Below are 26,297 nucleotides of genomic sequence, written 5' to 3' on the forward strand. Positions count from 1 at the left end.
CTTTCTCAAGAGCTCTTCTAAATCATCAGTTCAATAGTCACTTCTAAATCCATTGTAAATATACAGTAACAACCACAATAGCTCTGTTGCAGCCAGTATCCATTAAACAAATTACAAGAACCACATCATTCATACTGATCCCTACAAATAGGCATAAAAATTATTGAATCCCTGTGCCTTTTCCACTTGGGTAGAAAAACAGCTCCCATCATTCAGAGTTGCTTCTTTTGACATTAGTTGTGTCTAAGTATTTCTATTATTACAGTCTAGTTTTTTAATTTTAAAATTCACTCCATCCTTAATTGTGCCATCTAACATCTGTATGAAAAGTGAGACAAGGATCCAACCCTTTGCTTTATATGCACCATCACACTGGATAGTTTTTAAGAAGGTGTAGTTTTGTCTGGGTTTTGGTTTTGGTTTTTTTTATCTGTGTTGGTTTTGAATATGAGAAGTGGCATAGCAGACTGACTGACAGACATATGTCTAATTCATTCCTAAACATCTCTGACTTTGGAGACTGAATAACTATCTCCAGGCAAGCTATTCCAGTGCTTGCCTATCCTGAACATTGGAAAGGTTTTCCCTATGTCTCATCTCAACCTTTTCTCCTGTAATTCAAACCTCTGCTTGTTGTCTTGTCCATCTGAACAAAGAACGCAGCATCTGAGCAGACAGGGGTGGCTCCGAATGAGCAATAGAAAGGAAAGCAAGCAGTGTCATTTATAGTGAGTTATAGTTACTGTGATGGACAAGGTTTTCTTCTAATAGGACTCTTCCTTTTTAGTCCGAACATAGTTGATCTCTGAACCCCAGTGACTCTTGGCTTCCAGCTGCCATAAAGAGTGATTCTCATCTTTTTAACCATCCTGAAATTTGAGCTATGATGGCACGTGGACTCAGCTGATGATCCTCAAGATGGAAATTTATTTTCTTCCTTTTCAGCCCATCCAAGCTCAAGCGGCTTTGGTCTAAACAGTGTGATATATGGCCTAATTACAGGGGTTTTGATAGAAAAGTGTAGCTGCAGAGAGAAAAATAAATGCAGGATGGTTTGAAAAAGTCTGTGCTGAGCTATCCCCTCCCCTACATACACACACAGAGAGTCAAAAATTACTGCATTTATATATAGCTACAAAAATAATACATACAGCATCTGTAAATCAGGGATTTTAAATACATACAAGCCCAATTATGCCTGTCATGCATATTCCTGCACATGGCACGGCAAAACTTTTTAGATTGGCTGTGTGCCTTGTTTGTCTTTCTTAACTGTTCTGTAGTCATCAAGAAGGCCCAAGCAGTCTGAGGTCCTAAGAAGGGTTGATGCAGTCAGTATGACTTTTGCAACTACATCTGCACGTATGGTTATCAGGCACAGATAGAGGAAAGGGCCAACTTTCTTCCATTGATCAAATTATGACTATTCTTAACAGGAATAGACTCTAGAGGATGCCATCAGTTTCATATTGATGCTTTTGTAATATATATGCATGATATGAGATACTCGAGGGTATGAAAGCTGTAAAGCCTCCTGCTTCAGTTAATGACATGTTTGTTGCCCCAAACTTTGAGACCACTCATCCAGAATTTGAGCACTGCAGTCCTCCAGGGTTTGAGGACTGCCTTCCACCAGGTTTTGATCACTCCATTCCCCCAGTGTTTGATGGCTGTGCTCCTGCAGAATTCAATTACTGCAGTCCTCCAGGATTTGAGGACTTGAAGGATGACTGTTATGTTATTCTTTATTTAATGAAGGAACAAGTAACATTAAACACAAGAAGAGTAAAGCTTAAACTCAGTACAGCTGAATTTACTACAAAGAAGGAACATGTCTCAGATACTCTAAGAATTGCCTTCCTTTTTCAAAGTAAAGAGGGAAGTTTGAAACAATTTTCACTGTAGCTTATTTTACTTTTATTGAAAATACAATAAAATAGTTTGATGCAATCAAGGAAATCAGGAAATTGTATATGTTGGTAAGATGCTTTTAAAACTGTGCAGTTAGATATAATAACAGCGTATTAGTATCCAGGCATCCTTAAAAAATTCAAGAATATTTGACCCCTAAATCATTGTTTCTAGGCATAGAACAAGATCCTTTTGCCTGATAATTTTCAGGCTTATCACAAGTGTAAATAAAATGTTCTCACATTTGTGATCAAGATGTGTGAGGGAATGGAGGCCTGCACCACTTTCCGCATTATGTCATGTCAGGTGGAATATAAAGAAATTGGGTGTATAGGACAGTATTATTGGAGACATTGCTAGATCACATGTTATCTCAAGCAATGACATTTTGTAATCATTTTATTATTCGTTGCTGGCATCCATTCTAATTCAAATGTATTTTTGCACCACATGGGTGACCAAAATTGGACACAATACTCTAAATGAAGACCAGTATCTGCATGCAATATTAAATGCTTTCATATTTCTGTTACAAGTACTTCTCTTGATACACCCTAGAATTGAATTTGCTTTTTTTCACAGCTGCATCACATTATCATTCTTGGTCATGCTGTGACCAATACAGCCAGTTCTTCCCCTTCTATCGTTTGAAATCCAGAAGCCATTAACTTCAGAAATTTTTTTGCTCTCAAGCTTAAGTGTTTAAACTTGGCCTCTGCACTGTTGCATCTCATCCAGTTTCACAGCTTCGCTCCTCAGGATTATCCAGCTGGATATGATAAGGGCAAGGTAGGGAAACAATGAAAGAGTGCAAAAGGAAAAAGAACTAAATATTTGAAAGGCAAGAGAAATTTGTGTAAAGGAAACTCTGTGTCAAAGGCAACATGGCACAGTAGATTACTGAAAATGAAAGAAAACAAAAGGTAGAACCAGAAATAGAAATAAAAGGAGAAGGGAGCAAGAAGGGTAGACTGAGTTCAGTAACTTAAAAAAATGTTCAAGTTAAAATTGCACAGAAACTTAATACACTGCATCAAACGCTACAGAAGTCTCTCTGGTGCGCTTATCTCTGTACGACATATACAATTCACTTCAGTAAACTGATTGTGGTTTTGGTATAGAGGAACTAGAGAAAAGACAGTGTCCCTTGTGCTAGGCCCCTATGCCTGCGAATTAAAAAAATAAATACATAAAAGACCACAGATAAGAGTCTGGAAGAAAGAACAAAAGGAATGAGAATGAACCAAGAGAAACCCTTCAATGCCACTTGACAGTTTGACTTTGGTCAATAGTTTTTTATAGCCTTGTTTTCAATTTGAAGGAGGAAAAAAAGCAGAGATTTGGATGTAATACACTGGCATCCCATAAAAATTTTAATCCTAGAAATTCATGTCATTTTTTTGTTTAAAAACAAGTTAAGATTGCACCATTTTATACAGGTGAATAAGGATTTAAACCCTTTCTATAAAAAGGGAAAGCTGAGTTCTTGCAGCTACCTAGCCGCAGGAGGGAGGAATTTGGTGTCCTGCCATCACACCATGCTCCATGCCAGGGTCTCGCCCAGGCAGCAGGAACACATGTTTGTCTGGCAGCAGTCTAGGCAGGGTGATGAAACCCCTGAGCAAAAGCTATGTAACCACTGAGCTTCGCTTGCAGTTCTGGCTCCAGGGTAATTTCTGGAAAGCCTAAGGGAAAATATGTAGGCTGGAGGAGCGACTTAGCTGATAGAACTAAGTAGAGGTATTAGAGGAGAACTATAAAAATAGTCTCAACTACTACCCTTAAAAAGAAAAAAGCCTTGGACCTAAATTTGCTTGAAGCCTGAAAAAGGTTGCTTTTCAGCTACAAACATGTCTGTCTTCATAGATAGCACATGGATCATTTTTTCACCAAACTGAGGTTATATTTAGACCCAAGCACCACAACTGTGTGCTTTGCGGTTTTTTAAAAAAGCCAAAATGCAAAGGTAGAACATGAAATAATGAATGAAACTGTTTTCCACAATCACGGGCAATTTTTTAAGAGCAAATCAGAGAAGTTAAGTTAGAATGGAAGATGCCCAGAAAAAAGTACACAAATGGGAAAATGGGACAATCAAAGTGATATTTCCCCTGGCCCTTGACTAACACAAAATAGATATTGGCAGGGGACGGGGGGGGGGACGACGGGGGGGGCGCCAGGGAATCATTGACTTATAAATATGTAATTGTCTTCAGGACAAATGCAATGGCTGTTATGGTTTGTGTAAAATGCATTTGTGCAATGATTTTTATAGTTACATATGAGAGATCCACATAAACGTAAATCTGAATTCCTGATTCGATGTCAAAACTCATTGGTAAGTGGAATTAACATTGCTCTCATGGCTTCCAGAACAGCTGAGTTTGGCAGAACTCAAATGCTGTGGTAATTATAAATGTAAGTGATTTGACCTAGTGAAAAACAAACCCTGCAGAGATATGCCCATGCAAGCCGATGCAAACAGTAGAGCTGGCAGTAGCCGAGAAAGTCTTCTCCAGGCAACATAGTGGTATTTATTATATTACACCTAGCTGTACTGAAGAAAAGAGTAAAATTTGGAGTATTTTGAGGATTTCCTATTATGATTAGTAGCAGATGGGGATATACGGGCTATTTCCCACAGGAAAAAGCCTTTTATACTGACCCTGCACTCAAGGTCAAAGGGAGGGTATGGATGTGCACACAAGGAGACCCACTGTACTCCGTTTCATCTTTGCCGTGGGTAGTGAGTCCATAAAAGCACTTTTGCTATAATGATTATTGGTAGTTAGGTGGTTAGGTTATGGTTATGTTTAAGCAGCACATTCGGCATCACATGTGTAGGGGGGCTGTGAACAGGAGAGACAGAGTGGAGTTCAGCAGCCGACCAGCGTGAATCACAGCACTTAACTCACAATGCGAAGACAACCCGGAGATGCTGCTTGAAATCCACATGAGACTGCTGTGGATGGCACAAGGACAGTGGTGACAGCCTGCAGGGCACACTGCTGGCACTGCACCACCCAGAAGGAGGATAAGGCCATTGGGTCCTGTCCGCAGGGAGTGCCCCAGGCATCCCCTTGAACATTGCACCTCTGGGAGACGCACACTGGTTGGGGTGCCACATCGCTGGTGAAGGATCTGCAGGAGAGGGTTAGCAGACTCAGTGGCATCCAGAAGGACAAGGCTGAACCCAGCGTCCGCATCAAGAGGAAGCGGTGGGAGATAGTCACCAGAGACACCCTCCTGGAAATGGAGGCCTTTATCTGCCAAACTCCAGAAGTTTGTTGCTTGCTGGGGGCTCAGATTTGGGGAGTTGCAGAGAGACTGCCAAGGCTCCTCTGGACCCTCGTGCTGTTACCTGTAGCTGCCCAACCACACAGCCAACAACAACACAGCCAAGGAAGGCTTTGAGCATTTCCAGAGTGACTTAAGCAGTCAGTGAAGCAGGGATATATAAAAAGATTAAGTACCTGATGTCTTCCGCAGACTGGTCAGGTCTGCTTTTGGACTGAGCCTAGAGCCAGAGCCTCTGGGAACACAGCATTACCCACTGCAGAAGAAGGTACACTGCAAAGGGCACTTAAACCAACTGGACATAGAAAAGTCCATGGGACCAAGCAGGGTGCATCCCAGGGTGCTGAAGATGCTGGTTCATGTTACTGCCAGGCTGCTCGCTATGAAAGGTCATGGCAACTGAGGGAGGCTCCTCATGCCTGGAAAAAGGAAATATCACATCCATCTTCAAAAAGGGTGAGAGGAGGATCCACAGAACTACAGGTCAGCCGGGCTGACCTCAGTCCCTGGGAAGGTGGTGGAGCAAATATTCCTTGGAGTCATTTCCAGCCACAGGAAAAACAAAAACGAATTGCAAACAGCAAGCATGGATATACCAAAGGCAAATCATACCTGACCAGCCTGATTGCCTTCTGTACTGAGGTGACTGAAGGTGCAAATAACTGGTTGCGTGCATAAATGGAAAGGAGAGCATATTGCTCAATGCATACCCTGAATTCAACAAGACCTTTGACAAAGTCTCCCGTAGTCTCCTTGTAGCCAAACTGGTGAGATACGGACTGGATTAGTGGACCATAAGGGAGGTGGAAAACTGGCTGGTACTCAGGCTTAAAGGGTGGTGATCACTGGTATGAAGTCCAGCTGTTGGCCAGTTACTAATGGAGTCCATCAAGGGTCAAAACGGGGGCCAGTATTAGCCTCTTTATTAATAATCTAGTTGATGGAATAGGGTGCACTCTCAGCAAGTTTCGTCATCATACCAAGTTGGTAGGAGTGGCTGATAGGCTGGAGGAGCTGACCAAACGAGAGGTTTTGTGAATTCTGACCATGGAGATATTCAGGTCTTGACTGAATAAGACCCCAAGTCAACTTGATCTAATTTGGCACTGGTTTGAGCAGTAGGTAGGACTACAGATCTCCGTATGTCACTTACTGCCTAAACTATTCTACAGCTAAATGGCAAATGACTTGTCAAAGTTGATTTAAGGAACACAGTTCCACAGCACCACAGAGATTACAAAAGTATCTCATGTAACAAAATAAAGACATAGGGGTGCACGGTCGTTTTCTCCAATAGCTGAGCAAGAAAGGAAGAGGAGAGAATTCAGTACTGTGGGATAATGTTGCCACAAGGCCCATAAATATATAGTGGCAATGAATAAATTCAGGCTGAAAATTAAAAGGAAATTTAATTTCTATATGAAAAGTAAGGAGGGAGATATGGAAAGGCTTTATAACTGGAATAACAGAGGTCTACCTGGTCTTGAACCTACAAAGAAACAAACATGCGTTATGGGCATAACAGTGTATTGGACTCAGCAATTAAAGAAGTTCCACTCAGTTTTTCTTCCTCCAGCCTCAAGAGCTAGAGGGTTAACAATCACACCAAATGGTTACAACATAAAAAATTTCAAATTACAAAAAATCAAAGTGAAAAAATTTGCAATCCCCTTCTTTCACAGCTAACAAGAAGGTCAAACTTGTGTCAGTTGTTCTAAGCTTTTTTTCTAACTGATCATCACACATTTGCTCTTAATCATTTGATTCAGTTTCATTCTAGCTTTCTAGCCACAAACTGGTTTTCTGAAGGCTGGGGTTTTTTTACTTTGGATTTGTTTCTTGTGGAGTTTTACCTACCATTTCTGAACTTATAGAAATCTGTCTTCTTGAAGTCCGTATGTTTAGTTTGCTCCCCTCTCTCCTTTGTTTCTGAAGACTGAACTCAGTCAAACATCTGTATTTGCTCTTAATGGTTTTTCTCCACTATGAGACAATTTTCTATGGAGTAATGTCTATTTTGCTGTTGTAACCTTCTGCTATTAAGCCTCTTACTGCTTTTGAAGATTTCAGGTTTCTTCTCCTTAATTCTCAATTTTACTACACATATGCTGTATTTACTCACTGTGTTCTCTCCCCCATATTCATTGCTTTTTGGAATTTTCACATTAATTTCCTGAATATACAGTATAGAAGTCACTATAGCCCTTGGAGACTCTGTCTGGGAAATTCTAGTTTACTTATTAATATTTTTATGAGGAAAGAGTGTGCTCCTAGTGATAAGTCTTTAACATCAGCCCCAATTAAAATCTTCATCCATAACAAATTCTGCCTTCGCATCGTTGTTGCCAGTGTCAGCAATGGCAACCCCCATTGCTAAAGGACCATCAAGTCTGAGGTTGTCGTTACTCACTAGATAGCGGTAAACCAGAGCTGATCTCTGACTCCATTTGTGGTTCTTGTTGATATATATAGCCCTGTAATGCGTGAAAGTGTCGATGATGTGTGTGCAACCTGTCTGGAGCAAAAAGCATTCTAGAAGTGATTTTCTTCTATTGATATCACAAGTAATCATACTTATTCAGAATGGCAGACAACTTGCCTTCCCAAATATATAATACTCCCACAGTTTCTTTTAATCACTGTTGGGCCACTGACAGGTGGTGGTTTTTTCTTTAGTTTAGAAATTTCTGTTATTTTCAGTAACTCGTTGAATCATAGATGAAGATTTCTCTGCTGAAGTGGTGGATTAAGTAACCTTTTATGTTTAACATTAGTTAAGGAACTTTAGACCTTTAGCTTCCTGACAGTTTTCCTCAACAGTTGTCATTTTGTTCAAGATAGCATGCTAAGATATTTGCCACTGCATACTTCCTCAATTGTTTCTCTATACGTTCACTTTCACTTATACTATAGTAGCTAACTGTGCATTTCTCAGCAGCAGAACCCCTGAATAGCTTTTAATTTTTGTAGATAGCTTAGGAATTGTGCCAGGAATTAAAACTTGTTTGGCACAGCTCTTATAGTTGTTGCAGGTATACACCTTCCCATGATATCAAGCCACACCAGACATTGTCTTTATGAGGAGGATGAGAGAAGAACCAGACAGTCACCTCTCTTCCTACAAAATTTCAGCAAGGCAAGCCATGGCTGTAATGTTTCCTCCCTTTTTGAGAAATAAGCTTCTCCTATCACTAACATGGGTGATGCATTGTTACCTAGCAGAGTCAATGAAAGTGATAAAAATTAGAAAACATTTTGAAACTGAACTTCATGGGCAATCCCAGAGAAACCCTTCACCTCAGTCTGAAGTGCAGGCTGTATAGAACAACCTGTATTGGTCCTCCTCCAACATCTTGAACAGTGTATCACAACTGCCAAGTTGTACTTAAAGCAAAATATTAATAGAGCAGAATGCTGAGGAAAACATACTCCCAGATGTAGCCGGGAAATTAAAAATTTCTTGCATTTTTGTTGTTTTGGATGTGCTCAAGTATTTGGCTTTTGCAATTGCATTTGAAAAGCACGAAAACTTGATCCCCAAATGGCCTAAGAACTCAAAGACCAGAACACAACAGAGGAACAGAAACGTGCTCTTATTTTCCTTCTCATGCTTCCAAGGGCTGACCTCATAACACACAAAGGCTAGAAACCACACTAAACCAACCAGAATTGAGCATATGTTAAGTGCGTACACATACTACATAGCCACATTTTCATAAAGCTGCTGTCATTAAGCTCTCATGCAACTTTTCTCGTATTTCAATAGCATGCAAAACAAGGGCAGATGTTTTGGGTGGGGTTGGCAAACAGCTTTCCAGGGGAGCATGAAAGAACATGGGAAGGGGACTGAGGAAATCAGGTGTCTACCCAAACACCAAAAACTCTCTGCAAGATTTGGCCCTGCGAGCCTTCTCCCAGAATCTCAAAGGTATATGAGAAGTCCATGCCAAAAGGGGACCTACGATTTTCAGCCCAACGCTGAATGAAACAACACAAATGCACTGAGATTCAGGTTAGACTCGGAACAGGGCCTCCAGGTTTATTCTGTGGGGAGAGCTTTCCTTGCATTAATTTTATTTTAAATGATTTTGTGATTTGAGGATGAGTAGCAGCTATTTCTTTGTAATTACTCGTGTGTTTTTACATCTTGACAATGCCCTTTAAAGCCTTGAAAAAGCACATATCTTTGCTTTGTATTCTGTGTAGTCAAGCCTAACCTGCTATTGGGAAACTAACACTGCAGAGGAACCCCTGTGGCTGGGGTCAGTGGAGCGCTGCCTGGAGCACTGGTGATCCCCATTTGTCTCAGGTGGATTCATTCCTTTTCCTCCAAATGCCCCTTAACATGCCATTTCCCTTTTTATTGCTATTCCTTTGATGAAACCTGATGGTTGAGATAGGATTGCTCTGGAGACTGGATAGCACATTTCTAGGTGACCATGAAACAATCACTCAGAACCTCCCCAGTCATTCTATTAACCTCCACGTTTAATTTCCTAACATTTTCAGTCTCTCTCCATCTTAAAATCTCAACATTTTCCAAGGCATCCACTAATTCTTGCTTTTTTCCTTGCATTCCCCCTTTTTCTGTTCTGTCCTTTTCAAAATGGAAGCACAGAAGTAGAGCATAGCTGAAGATTTGTCAGCGAGTTACTGAGTGATGTAACACAGTTTTCAGTATTTTATATTTCTTTGTTCACACACTTTAACACTTTATTTTTCTAAGCAGCTGGTTTCAGCTATTTATAATGATGCCAGTTTATTTATGAGTTGGTCCAAATTTGTCAGACCTCCTAAGAAAATTTCAACTTGTCCCTTCCAGTGTTTATGGCAGACTTTATGTATGAATGTCTCATACTGTTCACTCTGTTGTATGAGGATAAATCTCTGAACAGAGTGAAATCAGCTGTGACAGGAAATGAGTTCTCCTCAAAAGTGTTGAATGTACAGGGTGTTTCTGGAGAAATCAAATTTCTTCATAAAGACTTTTAATATGGCATCACAAAAAATAGATTAAAAAGAGGCAAAAGCTGTTTCACATCATCTGTGATTTTCCAAATCTACATTCCAGAAAAATGCTTGTGAGAGCTAACAATTGGAGTAAGTATTAAAATACCTTATTTACATATTAAATATAATAAGCCAAAGCACAGAGGAAATGGCATAGAAAAGGGTACTGCAATCTCTGATGATCCACAAACTTTTAAATGCTTCCTTTTGTTTTGTTTTTAAATGTACTTCTGTCATTCGCTTGACAACAAAGGGCACTGCCACATTTTAACTATCCACTTACATAATTTGCTGAACTGTGACTAAAGTTCAGTGGTTAGATTTCAGTGCTGCGCAAGACTAAGCCCCCAAAAACAACAACTAAAAAATCATATGTTAAAGTTCTCCGAATACATTTAGCTTCATTAAAGCAATAAATGGTAACCCTCTAAAGATACTACTATTAAAGCAATTTACTTCTCCATTGTTCAGAGCTCAATAGGAAAATAAACTCTTTTAAAACAAATTCTTCATAGAAAAGCAGATGGGAAGCTTGCTGGAGCTAAGGAAAATAGTTTGATTGCCTTAAACAGCCTCTGATGACTCCCAGAAGGAAAATTGGGAAAATAATGAGCAAAACTGGAAACTAAACCTCTCTTTAATGCCAAAAAGAAAAAACAAAAAAGCAAACATGGGCAAGGGTTTTGTGATACACTACAAAAGACGATACCCAAGATTACAAGCACCTTTCTTCTCACCTTCACTTCTGATTCCACTTTCCACCTCTTTCACCTTTTCATGAACTCTGCTGCACACATCTAGCAGACTACGCTGCTCTGAGGAGTGTTACCTTTCTAGCCTGTTGGTATAGTTTTCAGATCAAATGCATATTCACCAATACCTGTATTTTCCAGGTTCAAACAGTCACTCGAAGGCTGTAAAATTTCTGCCACCTAAGTGCTTTTGGCAAAAACACCCACGTGCACAAGAATTCAAATCAACACATGCAGCTAGGTTTGCATTAGCGCACATTCAGATGTCACTCTGAAGTGAACAGATGCAAGTTGTAGAATTTTACTATTTTATTACATTTGTGCAGGCACAATTGCATTCATTGGCAGTTTTGTGGAGGTAAAGACAAGGAAGTACAATGGAAACAACATTGTGGGATGGAAGGAGTTCATTTAAACAGTACTTTGGGGGCATGTTGACATGGTCTCCAGCAGACAGTTTAAGCACCAGCTATGCAGATGGGCAGCACACACTGATCTGAAAATCATAGGTATGTTATAGACCATATCCTGCAGCTCGTCTAAAAAGTTGCTTAAAAAAGCAAAATCTACAGCATGAATCTATGTGCAAATCTAAACAGCTTCCAGCTCACAGCTTGGTCTCTTCACTCCAGCTCAGAGCATGGAAAGAATTAGAGCCCAAATGTCTGCATCTACCTGTCATAGATATGAGCTGTATCATAGAATCATAGAATGATTTGGGATGGAAGGGACCTTTAAAGGTCATCAAGTTCAACCCCCCCACCATGAGCAGGGACATCTTCAACTGCATCAGGTTGCTCAGAGCCCCATCCAACCTGACCTTGAACATCTCCAGCGATGGGGCATCTACCACTTCTCTGGGCAACCTGTGCCAGGGTTTCACCACCCTCATTAAAAAATTTCTTCCTTCCCTGTACACCTAGATCCTATGAAAATTAGCACACTTAAATGTTAAGCAAGCTAAGATTTTTTAAATAATATATTTTATTTGACCAACTGCATGTTTGGAAAATGTAGACAAGCTTTTGGGAACACAAGCCATTATTCAGTTCTTTTTTGAATTTTAAGCATATACCTAGAATATGAACATCACCAGGGATACTCAGGATGGTAAAATTAGTTACATAAAAAGAAGTTCTAATTTTGACCTAAATGGTTATGGTTATGACCTAAATGGTTATCTACATATGTAACTATGTCTTAGAAGAGTCTTTAGAAAGCATCAAGAAATCTCAGTCAGATTTGGGCATCTTTTGTGAAAGGAGACAGGGAAAAAACAATAAAAGGGTATCTCTTCTGCATAGAAAAAAAAAATTCGGCTAGGTTCCTGACCTAGAAAATATTTTCACATACTTCCCATTATTCATAGGCAATTACCACAGGCAAAGGCTGAACTTTGGCATGAGTTTGCAAGATCAGAGTATGTAAAAAATGAAAACAGACATGCCATCTTGCTTCTTTACTAAATTGCAATAGCAGAAAATTCAAGCCCTTAATTTTACCATCACAACAAATTTTCATGGCAGGACTTGTTCCTGCTGTTTATTGCAATTTTTATTTTCTTCTATAGAAGATGTACTTTCTCTAGTAAGTGATTTGTGATCAAAGTAAAGACTCCTCCCATCTCCTATTACAAAATTTTAATCAACTCAATTCAGAGGGTACGTCTATCCACAGTCACAGCTATGATCCAGCTTGGGTCTCAACTTTCATACCAGGTTTGAACTACAACAGTTGCACATAATTTGAAATACAGACACAGCAGCACTCAGTTCCCCATAGGTTAATCCCCCCTACTGTAAAACTCCAAGCTCAGATATATCTATGTTGTTGCCGCTCATGCAAATGTCTAAATCACAAAGGATCCTGCACATGTGCCCCTGCGAATCCTAATAGAGTCCTAATAGATCTGGGTGCACATCCTCATGGCACAGCTGTAACCAGCAAAGAAAGCAGCATCAATTTACCCAGCACTGACTTGTTACGTGAGCACGGCCTGTAGAACAGACTGTTTTAGAAATCAGCCCAAGCACTTGGAATTGGAGGCATAATATTCGACATCTCACAAGGAAGAGTGGGTCACTGGAGGCTATAAAAGCAAGTGTAGTACAGACTCAGTTTAGCAGCAGTGATTAGACTGAAGCTCTTCTAATACAGAAACTCTTCATCTTTTAACTCTAGTAATTAAGTCATTACAACAAGATTAACTGCTCAAAACATTTGATTTCACTCCCTCTTTTTACTGCTACTAACAAAAAGCTACCCATAAACCTGGAGGCTGGCAGTGCCTCTGTGGGAAGGCTCCCATAACTCTGACACAGCATAAAACTAATGTACATGGAAATAAGAATCAACTTTGAACTTCAACAGTGTTAAGAATCTACAAGAAAAGAAGACCAGGACGGTGGTACGCTCTGTGTACCCTGTATAGCTGCACTGTGTCACGCAGAGGTTGGCCAGGGCCAATGGCGTTCTTCCAAGTGTATGGCCACATTCTGCAAAGCTCAGATTTCTCTGTAAATATGCTCAAATCCCATAGGCTTTGTTACATCTTAGAAGCTACTAAGTACATACTAACCCCTAAGGCCCATAAATGCTTTACAGCACTGGGCCTTTAATAACTTGCATGATTTATGGCTATGATTCACTATGGGATCAGAGCAGTCACATCAGGGTATAATAAAACAAGATATTTCTTCATTATTTATTTTTAAATGGAGGAAACTAATAGGAAACATAATTTGTGCTTTTTTAAATTCTCATTTTTTTCTAGGTTTTCTAGCACAAATTTCTAAACAAGGTTTTCTGGGAAAAATCTAATGATGTGATTGAGCTGGTCAAAAGTGACGGCAGAAGTTCTTCTGCCCTTGGTCATATGACAAACAACACTGTAAAAGTCAGTGGGGAGAACTCACTCACAGCTTTTAGGAAAATAAACCTTCTGAGAAAAGAATCAGGAAGAAAGAAAAAAAGACCATCTAAGAGAGTTGTATCTGAGAGAGCATTTTTCCACTCAGACAACTGGTGGTTGTCTGGTATCAGAGGCAAAGTGCTAGAAACAAAAGAATTGTTGTGCAGCTTTAGCAACATACCTTTGACATGGCAGAAAACCATTGCTGAGATTCGTATCCTTGCACCTCTTCTACATGCAGGTTTTGACCGAGTTTGCTTTTCATGACAATGGAATTTTTCCTCCCCAGGATGGAAAGTAAGAACGTCTTCCTAAGCCTATTGCTCTGCTACAGTTTGCTCAGAGCTGCAGATTCTCATATGGTAATTGAAGAGAAGACAGAATGCAACCTATCAAGCAGCAACAAAATGAATCTCTCGGATCTCCCACCCATCTCCATAGTAGGTTAGTAAAATCTGCTATTCGGTGCCAAATTAACAAGATTTGCAGAAAATACAATTGTTGATTAATATGGATTATTTTGATAGCTTACTGCAACATTGCAGTTTCATATGAATGCCTTAGTAGTAGCAGAACTGCAGTGGCAATGCAGCCACAGCATCTAAGAATGGCAATGTGGCAAACCACAGTTTAGAGTGAAAAAAAAAATTTTTTTAAAAAAATCAGACAACTTATTTTAGTTTTACGGATTTCACTTGAGGTCCTATCATACTGTAAGTCTTTTTATATTGCAGAGAAGTGTTTTTTCATTAATATGGACATTAATCTTCCTTTAAAACTCTAGTGCAAATTGAAAAAGTGAACTTTTTTTTTTTTTAGGATCTGCTCTTGCAGCAGAGAAATCAACAGTTTTCTAAGGTATTAATATAACCTCAATTTACCTGTCTGCCAAATGATCTTTAACCAGGGGAAGAAAAGAGCACTGCAATGGAGAGCTAGAGGTCATCTGTTTACCCAAGACAGGACTGGCTCTGTCCCTACCATTACTGGCAGGCGACCATCTGTCCTGTTAGGGAAGAACCTTGTTAGGGCAATGCTTAACTCTTTTCTTCACAAAATCTTTTCCTAGTCTCTGCCCTAACTCTTTCAATGTAATTTAAGCCAACTTTTTTCTTTCAAGAGACTTAAAGGTATTTGGGGATAATTCGCTGCAGAACGTCATTCATAACTGTGTCAAAATTTTAATAATTCCAAAAACAAAGCTTCTCTTGTTTAGATCCTTTCTACAGGCTTTTAGGACTTTCGCTTAAAGTAGGTTGGTTTCTTACCTTGTTTCCCATATTTTCTCTGCAGTCTTGCTCAGGGCAACATTTCTTTAAGGAGAAACAGTTGCCCCACACATGCATTTCCAATGAAATCTGAACCTCTGACTCCTGAGTTAACTCAAGGTTGTTTAACTGCAAGTTTATTAAAGCTTGTGCTGTTCTGTAGCCTCCCAAGCCATATCATTTCATGGTCCTTGTGATCCTAGATGCCTTCAGTCTCACACTTCCAATAATTTCTTTATTCCAATTAAAATCAGAGATACAAGATCCATTCCCTTCAGCTGATTTCTCTATCTTCTAGCAAAAACGTGCCTATGCCTTAAACATGGCAGGTAGGCTATGTCATGCCATATTACTTTGCCAACAGACATCCAAGATAGCAAAAATCCCATAATGCTGTCAGGTCCTTTTGCTTTGGATGGTTCTGTGATACCTCACAAAACCCTTCCTCCCTCTGCCCCATCTGGTTGTCTGCAAGAGACACATCCTCACACAGGTGAGGAGCAGAGCACTCATGTACCCTCACTGCTCCGCGGTGAAGCCCAGCTGTGCTGCTTTCCCAATTTATACTCAACAGAGAGATGAAGCAATTAGCCAAGGTAAGGAAAGAAATCCACAGCAGATTAAGGGGCTGGCTCTAAGCAAACAGAATAACCTCCAGCTCACCTTTACACTCAGTCTTCTCCTACATGCATAGAAACAGAATGAACATTTGACACTGAAAATGCAAGAATAATTCAAAAGGGCAGATCTTGGCATAACACTCACCTCTTCTGTAGTCTGCTTGTCTTGGCTGACTATTCCAAAAAGGAAAATACAGATGCAAAACCTACTGTAACACCGTTGCCCAGGGCTGCACTCACTTTCTTGGGGCATGAGGCATTTCCAGAGGTATCCCCAGGCCTTTTTGCAGGCCACTTGTTCAAAGGTGAGAGGCCAATCTGATCCTCCACTAACCCACACCAAAAGAAAATTGCAAAAATACTAAGAAAATAATAAAACTGAGACAAATCATTCCTCTTTTTCTCATTTAAAGGAATCTGACCTAAGTTTTAAAATAGTTTATTCTGGAGCTGAAATGGCACATGCTCAAAGCTTTCTGGGTTTTCTATCAGACAACCAGTAGCCACATTTACTTCTATCGCTTATTAACTAAAATAATTGAATTACAACTTGATAAACTAAATATAAATTAAACAAAAGCATGCATTAATGCATGGCGTATAAAGAACATTTGGAAGTTCCCTGGCCATGACCTTTCAAATAGGTGGAGAAAGAAGGCTGAGGAGAAAGGGCACTCACTGCTGTTGTTTTGGGGTTCAGGTTAACAGACCAAGGGACCCTCCAGCCCTGCTGATACCTCCCGCTGAGAGCAGGAGGATGACAGCAGATCTCATAATTTTCACTGAAGTGAGCTGGAAATAACATCACCCACCTGACTGCAGCATATTGTGAGACATAACTGGAGGCCCATCATTTTCCCGTGATTTTTGCCGGGCTCTGTGCATTATGCAGCAGCTGGATGAAGAACTGGAGCTGTGCCCTTCACGGCACTGGCTGCTGAAACAAGTGGGAAGAGTTGCTAGAGGGAGAGAGACTGCCTTGGAGACAGTCCTGCAGAGGGTGGAAACGGCTCAAAATGGGAGAAAATAACGCAAACAGGGGAAAGCAGCTGGAAAAAGCAGCCAGACAGAAGCAGGAGGGGCAGGCACAGGGGTGGCTCCTCCAGCACTGCCCTGTTAACCTCTGCCTGCAGCCCCATCAAACCCCCTGTGACACTCAGGGTCAGGAGGATGAAGCCACGCGTGGTAATATTTATTATAACAACACTGTCACGGCAAAAGGCTGACAGGCTGGTCTTGCCCATCACCGCCACAGAAACAATTAATTTTGAGCAAATATTAAGAGAGTGTTTAAATAACCACAGCCTTCTCTCCCCTCCCCTCCTGATACAGTCAATTTCTTTACAATTTATGAGTTATAATTTGTCATGCTGATATACATAATCTATTTCTGTATAAGCTAACAGAAAAATTTCTTGTCAGCTTGGTTGAAACATTTTGGATAGTGCTTCCTGTCTCAGTGACATTTTCTTAAACCAAGTCCTGTTCCTTCTGGTTGGCCACACATAACAGAGATGAAGGCACTCATGTTACATCTCAGTTTTAAAATGTTGCTGTGGTCATACTTGAATAATAAAACTCATTCGCAATCAGCTCTTTACACACCTATCAATCAACCACAGTGCTCATGGTATCAAAAGATGGTATGTCTGGCTCAAATTCAGTAACACCCAAGGCTGGAGTTGAATCACATCTTAAAAGATAAGCAGAGCATTTGCTAGCATCAACTAGTAAAACATGCAATTGTCTAATCAATACACGCTTTTTACAGAGCTTCAAATTGCAGTTGTATCAACAGGGGTTAGAGGTGTGTGTTATCAGTATTTTCCCAAGCCTGTATTACATTTTCCCATATTGCCACAGATGAGACTTGTAAGGAGCTGGTCAGTTGGGCAGCTGTTGAAAACACTGTAGGCAGAGCATGAGGAATATGAGATTAGAGGCCAGTTGAGAAAAGCAGGTGTTTTACCCAACCCAGAAGAACTACAGAAGAGACAATTACAGCACTCACCTGTCAAAAAAAGCATCTCTACATTTCCCTCTCATCTGCCCACTGGGCATCATTTTCTTCTTTACTGAATTCCCAGGAGTAATTAAAGACCATTTACATCATGCCAATGTTTAAATTTCTGTTTAATGACATCATATATGCTTTAACTGAATGTTATTGAAACATCTTATAAGCGAAGTAATCCAGACAATTCTGTACAATTGTATTATAGAAAGGTCAGTTAATGTAGAATTAAATGGCTTGCAAGCATCTTGGTTACCATCAGAAAGTTTCAAAGGGCAGCATAACAAAGCCAACATAACTTGACAGCTGGAACTGGATTTAAACCACTAATCCTAGTTAGTGCAATACCTTTTTTAAGACGTGCTCTTATTAAGTGACAATAACTTTACATGCCTGAAGTATAGTTTTTTCTCCCACTGTTTCTTAGACATGTATAACCCTAACTATAATGATGCAAGGATAATAAATGAAACCCCCAAAACAGCCCAAAATGTGTATTCTTCATTCTATAATTCTGTAAATCCTGGCAATTATTAAATATTCAAAAAGATATGGATCACAAATACTGGAATAGACAAGGAGCCACCATTCATCAGTGGGCGTACATAAATTTTTTATCTCAATCATTCATTACATACAGGTAGTGCTTATTACAAACCTCACACACACAGAATAAAGGTATCAAAAATACCGTAACAGATTAGTGAGCTGGGAAGTGTCTCACACTTTAACAGTCCTGCTGTGTTAGATCCCAAGACAAGTCTTAGTCATGGAGTTTATATATAGTAATAAATAGCATTAGAGCTGATAGATAATAATAACAACTGCAGTAAATGCTATTAGTCCTCAAGGGATAACATGAGGAGGTTCACAAATACTAGTGATTTGATCTAAAGAAAAAGAAAAGTTACATCAGGCATAGTCTGAACACCTCCCGCCCCTAAATTTACCAGATCCAAGATTCAACTCTACAAATATTCACAAACCTTTCAAAGCTACAGGCACATTAATGAAACACCTTTGCAAGTAACGTTTTATAAAACAAGATGGTAAGTGAAAAAGGAACAAAGAACTGAAGAATGAAAGGTGGCATCATACAGATGAAGAGTTTATGCCAAATCAGCAAAGAGGTTTTTGCTTGTGAACACCAATGTACACTTGTTAATTCCTGCCAAAATTATGCAGGTAACACCACTTTTTGACAGAAAAAAATATGGAATTCTAAAGGTTTTTCCTATTTTTGTTCATGTGACTAATGTGCATAAGTACCCCCACCTTTTACACAGAGACCTTTAATTTTATTTCTCTGAAATTATTTTCCTTGTTTGCATCTGACCAAAAAATGTGCCAAAAAAGCTATCCTAAAATACAAAGGTCAGTGCTCTTCTGCTTCACACGAGCAACAGTGATGGCATGAGTTCAAATACACTATGTGTAAGTGAGGATGGCTCCTTGAGATGAACGTCTTCACTGCAAAACATGCAGTGATGAGATGGTGATGCAGGTTATCTGCCTTCTCTCACACAAAAATATTAGTAAGCATCTCAGTGAAATAACATGCACTGTTATTTATTTTAATGCTTGATTTAGTATTATGTTGTGCTATTCTCTTTGAAGATTTAACTAGAAGATCCCAGAAAGTCAGCAGGAAAGAGGCAGAGAACAGGAAATCTTCCAAGGTAGGTGGCTGTTCAGAAACATCATTGAATTAGAACAGTTTATTACTTCTATAGTTTTCCTCAGTGCATTCATTTGCAAGGCTTTTACAGCCATTCACCAGTTTAAGTAATTTACATACAGTTTGAAGCTCTAAATACTGTAAAAACAGATGCAAAACATTAATGGTGGAAAGAAAACTGTGATCTTAGATTAGTTTGAGGTTATTGTTTGGGTTTGGGGGGTCTTGTTGGTTTTGATTTTGCTTTTGTCTTTTACAGTCCTCTCTTACACAAAAGGTACTTTAACCTTGAGCTGGTTTAAGTATTTGTAACATGATTTAGGCATCCACCATAAAGAGGTATCATTCCCAGTCATACCATGTGGGTTAACTGTACCGGCTCTGCAGCCCAGGGGCACAAACTCACTATCTGCTGATTTTTCACTGCAGGTGCCAAAAAAATTAAAGTAGAGGCACACAAAGAAGTTGGTATTTGGTTGAAAACATTAACTAGTAATTTTATCAGGTCAGTAGATTCAGATTGATAGATTTCCTTAATGTGATGTTACCCATAGGTCTCAAATGTGAAGTATTACATGAGCTGGACTCCTATATTTTAAAGATTGTCTAGAAGAGTAGAAAATAGCATTTTTACTTTACTTTTAATATGTCATGATAGCCATTTATAGCCAAACCAGTCATTGCTGGAACCAAAAACATTTAGAGCTCCTTCTTTTCCTGTTTTGTGTGGTTAACCTTCCTTGAAACACTTCCTAAATTTCCAGGATGACCCAGGTTGAAAGGGGGCTCAAGCCATCATTTAGTTCCACCTTCAGCTCAAAGCAGGACATTCTTGTGATCAAACTTTTGTCAAAATATTTTGGCTTAAAAGCTCCTAAGGCACTTAGAGACCACAGAACGTTTTACCTTAAAATTGAAATTCCTGAGAAACTACCAAGTTAAAAAAGTGCGTAGGGTGCCTGTAGCTGGAGGGCTCCTGAGATCTCTCCCAGGTCCCAGGCACATGCTGATCAACCCGAAGTCTTCCACCTTTCCAAGTCACAGACAGAGAAGCAGCGCTCCTTGGGTAGGCTGAAAGGTCTTTTTCAGCTCACTTACCTGCATCTGCAGTTAAGGATTCCCACACACAAATCTGATGCACAAAGAATTACTGAGCTCCAAAGGCAGCTTGACAAACAAATCATGCAAGGTAGAGCGCTGCCGAGTCACCTCCTCTCTCTCCCAGCCTCGCAGCTCAGGGAACAAAGCGGGTACCACCCCCCCAGGTTGACAGGGCAGTTTCACTCTTTCATTTGAAAAGTTTGTGGATCCAAGAGCAATTCCTTACTTTGTTTTACTGGTAATGTCATTGTCTTTGCAGATTCTTGCGTCCCTTTCTTTACTGCCACCACATTCTTCCCTACAGTGCATTTTCCAACACTCTATCCAGTCATTTTTCTAATTGCTCAAAATATGGAGTTCATGAGGTTTACCGTTTTGCTTGGTAGGTTGGTCTCAAGCCAGCATTTCCCATGATCCAGTCCTACCACATCTCTATATTGCTCCTAACATAGGTCTCACTGCTAGCAACCGCCTACTCATCTCAAGCCAGAAGCTCCCACAGTTCACGTTCTTTGCACCTGTGCTTTATTCTGACCCATACTCATTTTCCACTTATATGAATTTTCATCTTTTTTATTCTAGAAAAACGCTCAACCAAAGACACCTCTGAAACCAAGGCCTACACCAGCTGCTGACTGCGTGCCAAACTTCAAAACCTGCAAACCACAGTTGAATTCATGTTGTAACTACTGTGCTTTGTGCAAATGCCGAATTTTTCAGACAATCTGCCAATGTCTAATGTTAAACCCAAAGTGTTAAGCCAAACTGGGAACACAATAAGGCTTCTGTCTTTCATTAGCTTACATACAAGTGTGTATTTCAAACTGCCCCAGGTGTATAGCAATCAAAGTAGAGAGCTTCAAATCTGACAACTTAGATTTGCCCCTCTAAAGATTAAATCGACAATGGGTTGGGGTTTTTTTCATAGGGTTAATGCCATCATAAACAGGATGGTTTTTTCAGGGAGCAGACAACCAGGGAGATTGGTGTTGGACAGGTATTTTTAGCAAAACTGACCTGTGTTTTAAGAGGAGTTCTGCATTCTCCTTTGTTTGGGGGTTGTTTGGGGTTTTTTTGAAGGGTCATATTAACCAGAGTTAATATGCAATATTGTCTAACTGGCACCACAAAACCTGCACCAATGGCATGCAAATGGCCATGCTAAAACAGGACTGGTTAATCCGGTGAGGGACCAAAGCTTGGGTTTGCCCATAAGGACAGCACAGCACCAGCTTCCAGCACAGCCAAAGTATCATGCTGAAAATGCAGGTTTCAGGGTTAACTCCCTTTTCACACATTCAGTAAAAACCAGGATGAGAATTTATATAGGTTATTCTACCTGAAAAGACAGACCAAAAACAATGAGGCAATTTTTTAATCATCCCCAGACAGGCATCAGTACATGTCCCTCCAGTGTTTTTAGTCATTCTACCAGTAACCAGTATCTCCAAGGTGTATAATATACCTGTATATTTGAATCCTGAATGTATCTGTGCCACATGACTTAAAAATCAGAATTTTTTTCCCCAGCCGTATCCATAGGAATAGAGTCCTCAGCCCTTTTTCTGCTGCCAAGCGCACAGTGCATGTAGAGCCCAAAAGCAGGAACACATATCCAGGACTTAGAGGAAGGAAAGATCAGCAAAAAATGAATGTGTATCCCACGTGTACATCTTGAAGAAAACCATTACAAGCAATCAATCTCTCTTTCTTTGCCTATTCTTACTATGGGCAACTCTGAGCACCTACCCCAAGCATGAATTTAGGTGGCAATCTCCATGTGCTGCATGCAACCAGTGACCGCAGGAAAAAAAAAGAAGATAAAATTATCAAATGCTGTATCAACCCTTAAAGGCTCAGAAACAGCTCTGAAGGTATGGATGAAGCTCAAGGCAGCAGCAAGCAGGTGTTTAGAAGACATCTTTCTCCTGTTCTTGAAGCTCTTTGCCTTAATCTTGAGTTATCAAAGATGGCACAGGAGGAAACCCCTTCTTGGTTAAACTACCAGGAGAGATATGGTAGGTCACAGGAGAGCAAGGAGGGAGCTGACCCAGCAGCTGTCCCCAACATTGAAGACTATTCATCTGCCAGACTCTTGCTTTTTACCTCCTCTGGTTCTGTATCTACAATGTTCCTCTCTCCCACTCCTATACACTCTCTTTTCTTCTGTGGGCCTTTCTTGATTTTAGTATTTTCCCTTCATGCCACTGCTATTGCCAGTCACCACAGGAGCCACATGCACTCCCAAGGCTAAAACCACATCTTCCATGTTCACTCCACCTGCCTGCTAGATGACTGCACCAGCATCCCCACCAGTGCTCTTTAGCTTTCACAATCAGATATTTTCTAACCATGAATTTCTAATCCCCATCCTGAATTTTCTAATGCTCTGTGCAGATCAAATTGAGAGGAAATTTCTTTACTGATTTATTTCTAAGCACAGCTGAGGCATACAAAAGTCTTCCAGGCAGGCAAAGATGATACAGACGACACTCTAAAGGGGCTCAAGCCATATGAACTTTTTTTTCTTCTAATAATCAATCCAAAATCCAGAGCTCAAAACACAGGTCAGATGTTGACAGAAATGTTTGTTCATCTTAGAGGTTATATATAGATAACAGAGATTAATCTAAGGGAGAGCCCAAATGATGGCAGGATGTCATTGTGTTCCTTATCTTTTATAAAATACATCAGCTGTCATATAAGATGCAAGCTTGAATTCTTTTAAATGTACATAAGTATATCTTTTAATCAGATATCCTGGCTCAGGAACCTGTAAGCCATTCAGTTACAATAAAAAGAGGATGAGAAGGAAGAATGATACATTATAATAGGCTTAGAAAACAGAATTTGGCCCCTTCTTTTACTAGGTAAAGATTTAGGTTCCCATTGTTTCAAAGTTCTCGTAACTGTAAGAAATTGTCCTTGGTTGATACTAAAATCGTATCAATAATCACACAACTTCTCATGTTGAAACGGTATCATTTTCTTACCAGAATGTCCAGCTGGTCAGAAAAATTGTATTTTACCAGGGTGGAGAGGAGCAGGAGGAGAGGAAAGGGAAAGAAGGAGAGCCAGAAATCAAACAAACAGCTGTTCTCTAGACAGCAGCTCCCACTCCAGCTTTGCAGAATTGCAGAACATTTGAGGTTGGCAGGGACATCTGGAAGTCATCTGGTCCAACCCGCTGCTCAAGCAGGGCCACCTAGAGCTGGTTGCCCAGGACCATGTCCAGACAGCTTTTGAATATCTCCAAGGAGGGACACTCCACAACCACCCTGGGCAACCTGTGCCAGTGCTTGGTCACCCTCACCATTAAGAAAAAAAAAAAAAAAAAAAAAAGTGTTTCCTGATGTTCGACTCTCTCCGGTATGTCCATACCTCTCCTGTACTGGGGAGCCCCGAACTGGACACAGTACTCCAGCTGCAGCCTTACCAGTGCTGAGCAGAGGGGAAGGATCACCTCCTCAACCTGCTGTGATACTCCTCCTAACGCAGCCCAGGACACCGTTTGCCACCTTTGCCGGAAGGGCACACTGATGGCTCATGTTCAACTTGGTGTTCACCAGGACCCCCAGGTACTTTTCCGCAAAGCTACTTTCCAGCTGGGTGGGCCCCAGCAAACATTCATGCATGGATTTGTTCCTCCCCAGGTCCCAGACTTTGCGCTTCTCCTTGTTGAACTGCGTGAGGCTCCCAACAGACCATTTCTCCAGCCTGGCAAGGTCCCTCTGGACAGCAGCATGACCCTCTGGCACATCAGTCAGTCCTCCCAGTTTTGTCATACACAGACTTGCTGAGGGTACGCTCTGCCCCATGATCCAGATCATGAATGAAGATGGAAATGGAAAGCACAGAGACCCACAATGAGGAGCTAGAGACACAGAAGCTAAACCAGCCAATTACAGGATGGTGCATGTATGCAATGAAGGAAAAGGAAAGATCCTTTCATATGAGAATGAGGGATTTGTTTTTCAACACATACGCACATACTTTTTAATATAGCATTTATACGTGGTGCATTTTGACAAATTTGATTTATTAATAAGCCTTTTTTGTAACTGGAATTGATTAGAAAGAGGTTATGCTTTCTTTGCCATTCATCTATCACACCAAAGAATATATATAATCAAGGACCCTGAAATTGTTATTAGCCTTAGTTACTTTTCTGGGTAAAGATCCTGTTGCGTGAGGTATTGATAGGATACAGAAATCAGTAAAACATGTACACCTAATATTTGCTTCCTGTATTTAGTCTGAACAGATACTTATACTGAGGAATTGTTTCTAAGTGTAAAAGTTCCCTAAGGGACCTATCTGAAATGTCATCAGCACACAGATGATAGAACATATGCATGACAAAGATGGAGTGTTTAACTTTAGTTGTCACATACCAAAATGTCTCCACTGAAAATTTATTGGAATTCAAGCTTAGAGACAGACCCAGTAATGCTCCATGACAGAGTCATTTTGCTCCTAGAGACTAATGGAAATTTCACCCTAATTACAGCTTAGTAGGATTAAGCACCAATAAATCACTATTAGCTTTTCCAAATATTGCCTGTCTTGTGTGAATTTAAAACAGATACTGTATTTTCCTGTCCAATGTCCTGACTTGATTGCTTATTGTCCCACTCAAAGACCATAAAATCCAGGTTTATCCTGATGGATAAAACAAATGGTAGAATCAACATCTTAATGACTATACCAAACTAGCTCTAAACACCTCCTAATTTTCCAAGCTAATTACTGAAACTGTCTAGGAGACCCCAGAAGGAAAACAAACAACTCCCTATGTCGGTCTTTAGGATCTTCTCACAGAAGGAAAGATTTGATGGAAGGTAGAACAACTTTTTCCAAGTTCTACAGACGAGTCAACAGTATCTGTGATGCTGCTTTGGCTGAGGGTGATGAAAGATTCAATAAAGTCCCTTTGAGATTCAGAAATACGGCTAACCTCATGATGAAATGAATTATAGGAGAACCAGCTGGAGATTTGTATAACCAAACTGAGGAGCCAAGGAAGAACTTGTAAATGCCATGCCCAAAGCTGACTCTGTGGGAGTTCTATTTTACAGTGCCAAAATTACATCATCTTAGTCCTACTTCAAACATGCTTCTCGGAGTATTGTGGGACATGCTATTGAGGTCACTCACTGTCTGGGTGTAGACATTAAATAACATCCAAGGCCAATGCAAAAAAGCTTTAAATCATAACATTTTTCATCAAAGCATTTCAAGCTGAATTAGACCATTCTACGGCCAGAAGTTACTCTATAAACATACTAAATAGACTAATTCAGCATTTGTTCACATCCAGCATCCTATTTAACTCAGAGAGACATGACTCTGAGTTGCAGAATCAGGGCTGAAAAAGAAAATAATTTAAAATGGACTCCTTTAACAAATGCATGAGCACTTCACATCTTTTTCTGTCTACTTCTGAGCTCTGAACTGTTGCCCTTCTGGACAGCCTGCTCCACACAGTGATCTCCAACATACAGAAGGAAACACACGGGATGGCCTGCTATGGTTACTGCACTGCAAAATCCCAGTTACCACTGTAATAGCTGGAACAGATTGGTCACAGACACTTAATTTCCAAAACTGAAAACACACAGCAAACAGCTACTCATTTCTAAAGAGAAACATAATCTTAGATTTTTCTAGTACATTTAATACTTGAAAAGAAATAATTGCTTCCTGTGTCAGATGCAAACCACCTCAACCACTGC

General features: G+C 40.1%; 1 protein-coding gene across 4 annotated transcripts in view; it reads left to right on the top strand.

Annotated features, from left to right (window-relative positions):
* ASIP (agouti signaling protein) overlaps positions 1 to 25,160 on the top strand; it is a 41,273-nt gene extending 16,113 nt beyond the window's left edge. For 3 of the 4 annotated variants that reach the window (XM_052790241.1, XM_052790232.1, XM_052790249.1), the window contains 3 exons: positions 14,171 to 14,325; positions 19,401 to 19,462; positions 21,145 to 25,160. In XM_052790241.1, the coding sequence (XP_052646201.1) occupies positions 14,172 to 14,325; positions 19,401 to 19,462; positions 21,145 to 21,321 (393 nt within the window). In that variant the 5' untranslated portion in view covers position 14,171 and the 3' untranslated portion in view covers positions 21,322 to 25,160. Of the gene's footprint in view, positions 1 to 14,020; positions 14,326 to 19,400; positions 19,463 to 21,144 lie in introns of those variants that run through there. The other variant, XM_052790223.1, reaches the window with a different exon arrangement.
* Positions 25,161 to 26,297: the final 1,137 nt, after the last annotated feature.

Source organism: Harpia harpyja, chromosome 1 (genome assembly GCF_026419915.1).
Source record: "Harpia harpyja isolate bHarHar1 chromosome 1, bHarHar1 primary haplotype, whole genome shotgun sequence".
NCBI lineage: Eukaryota > Metazoa > Chordata > Aves > Accipitriformes > Accipitridae > Harpia > Harpia harpyja.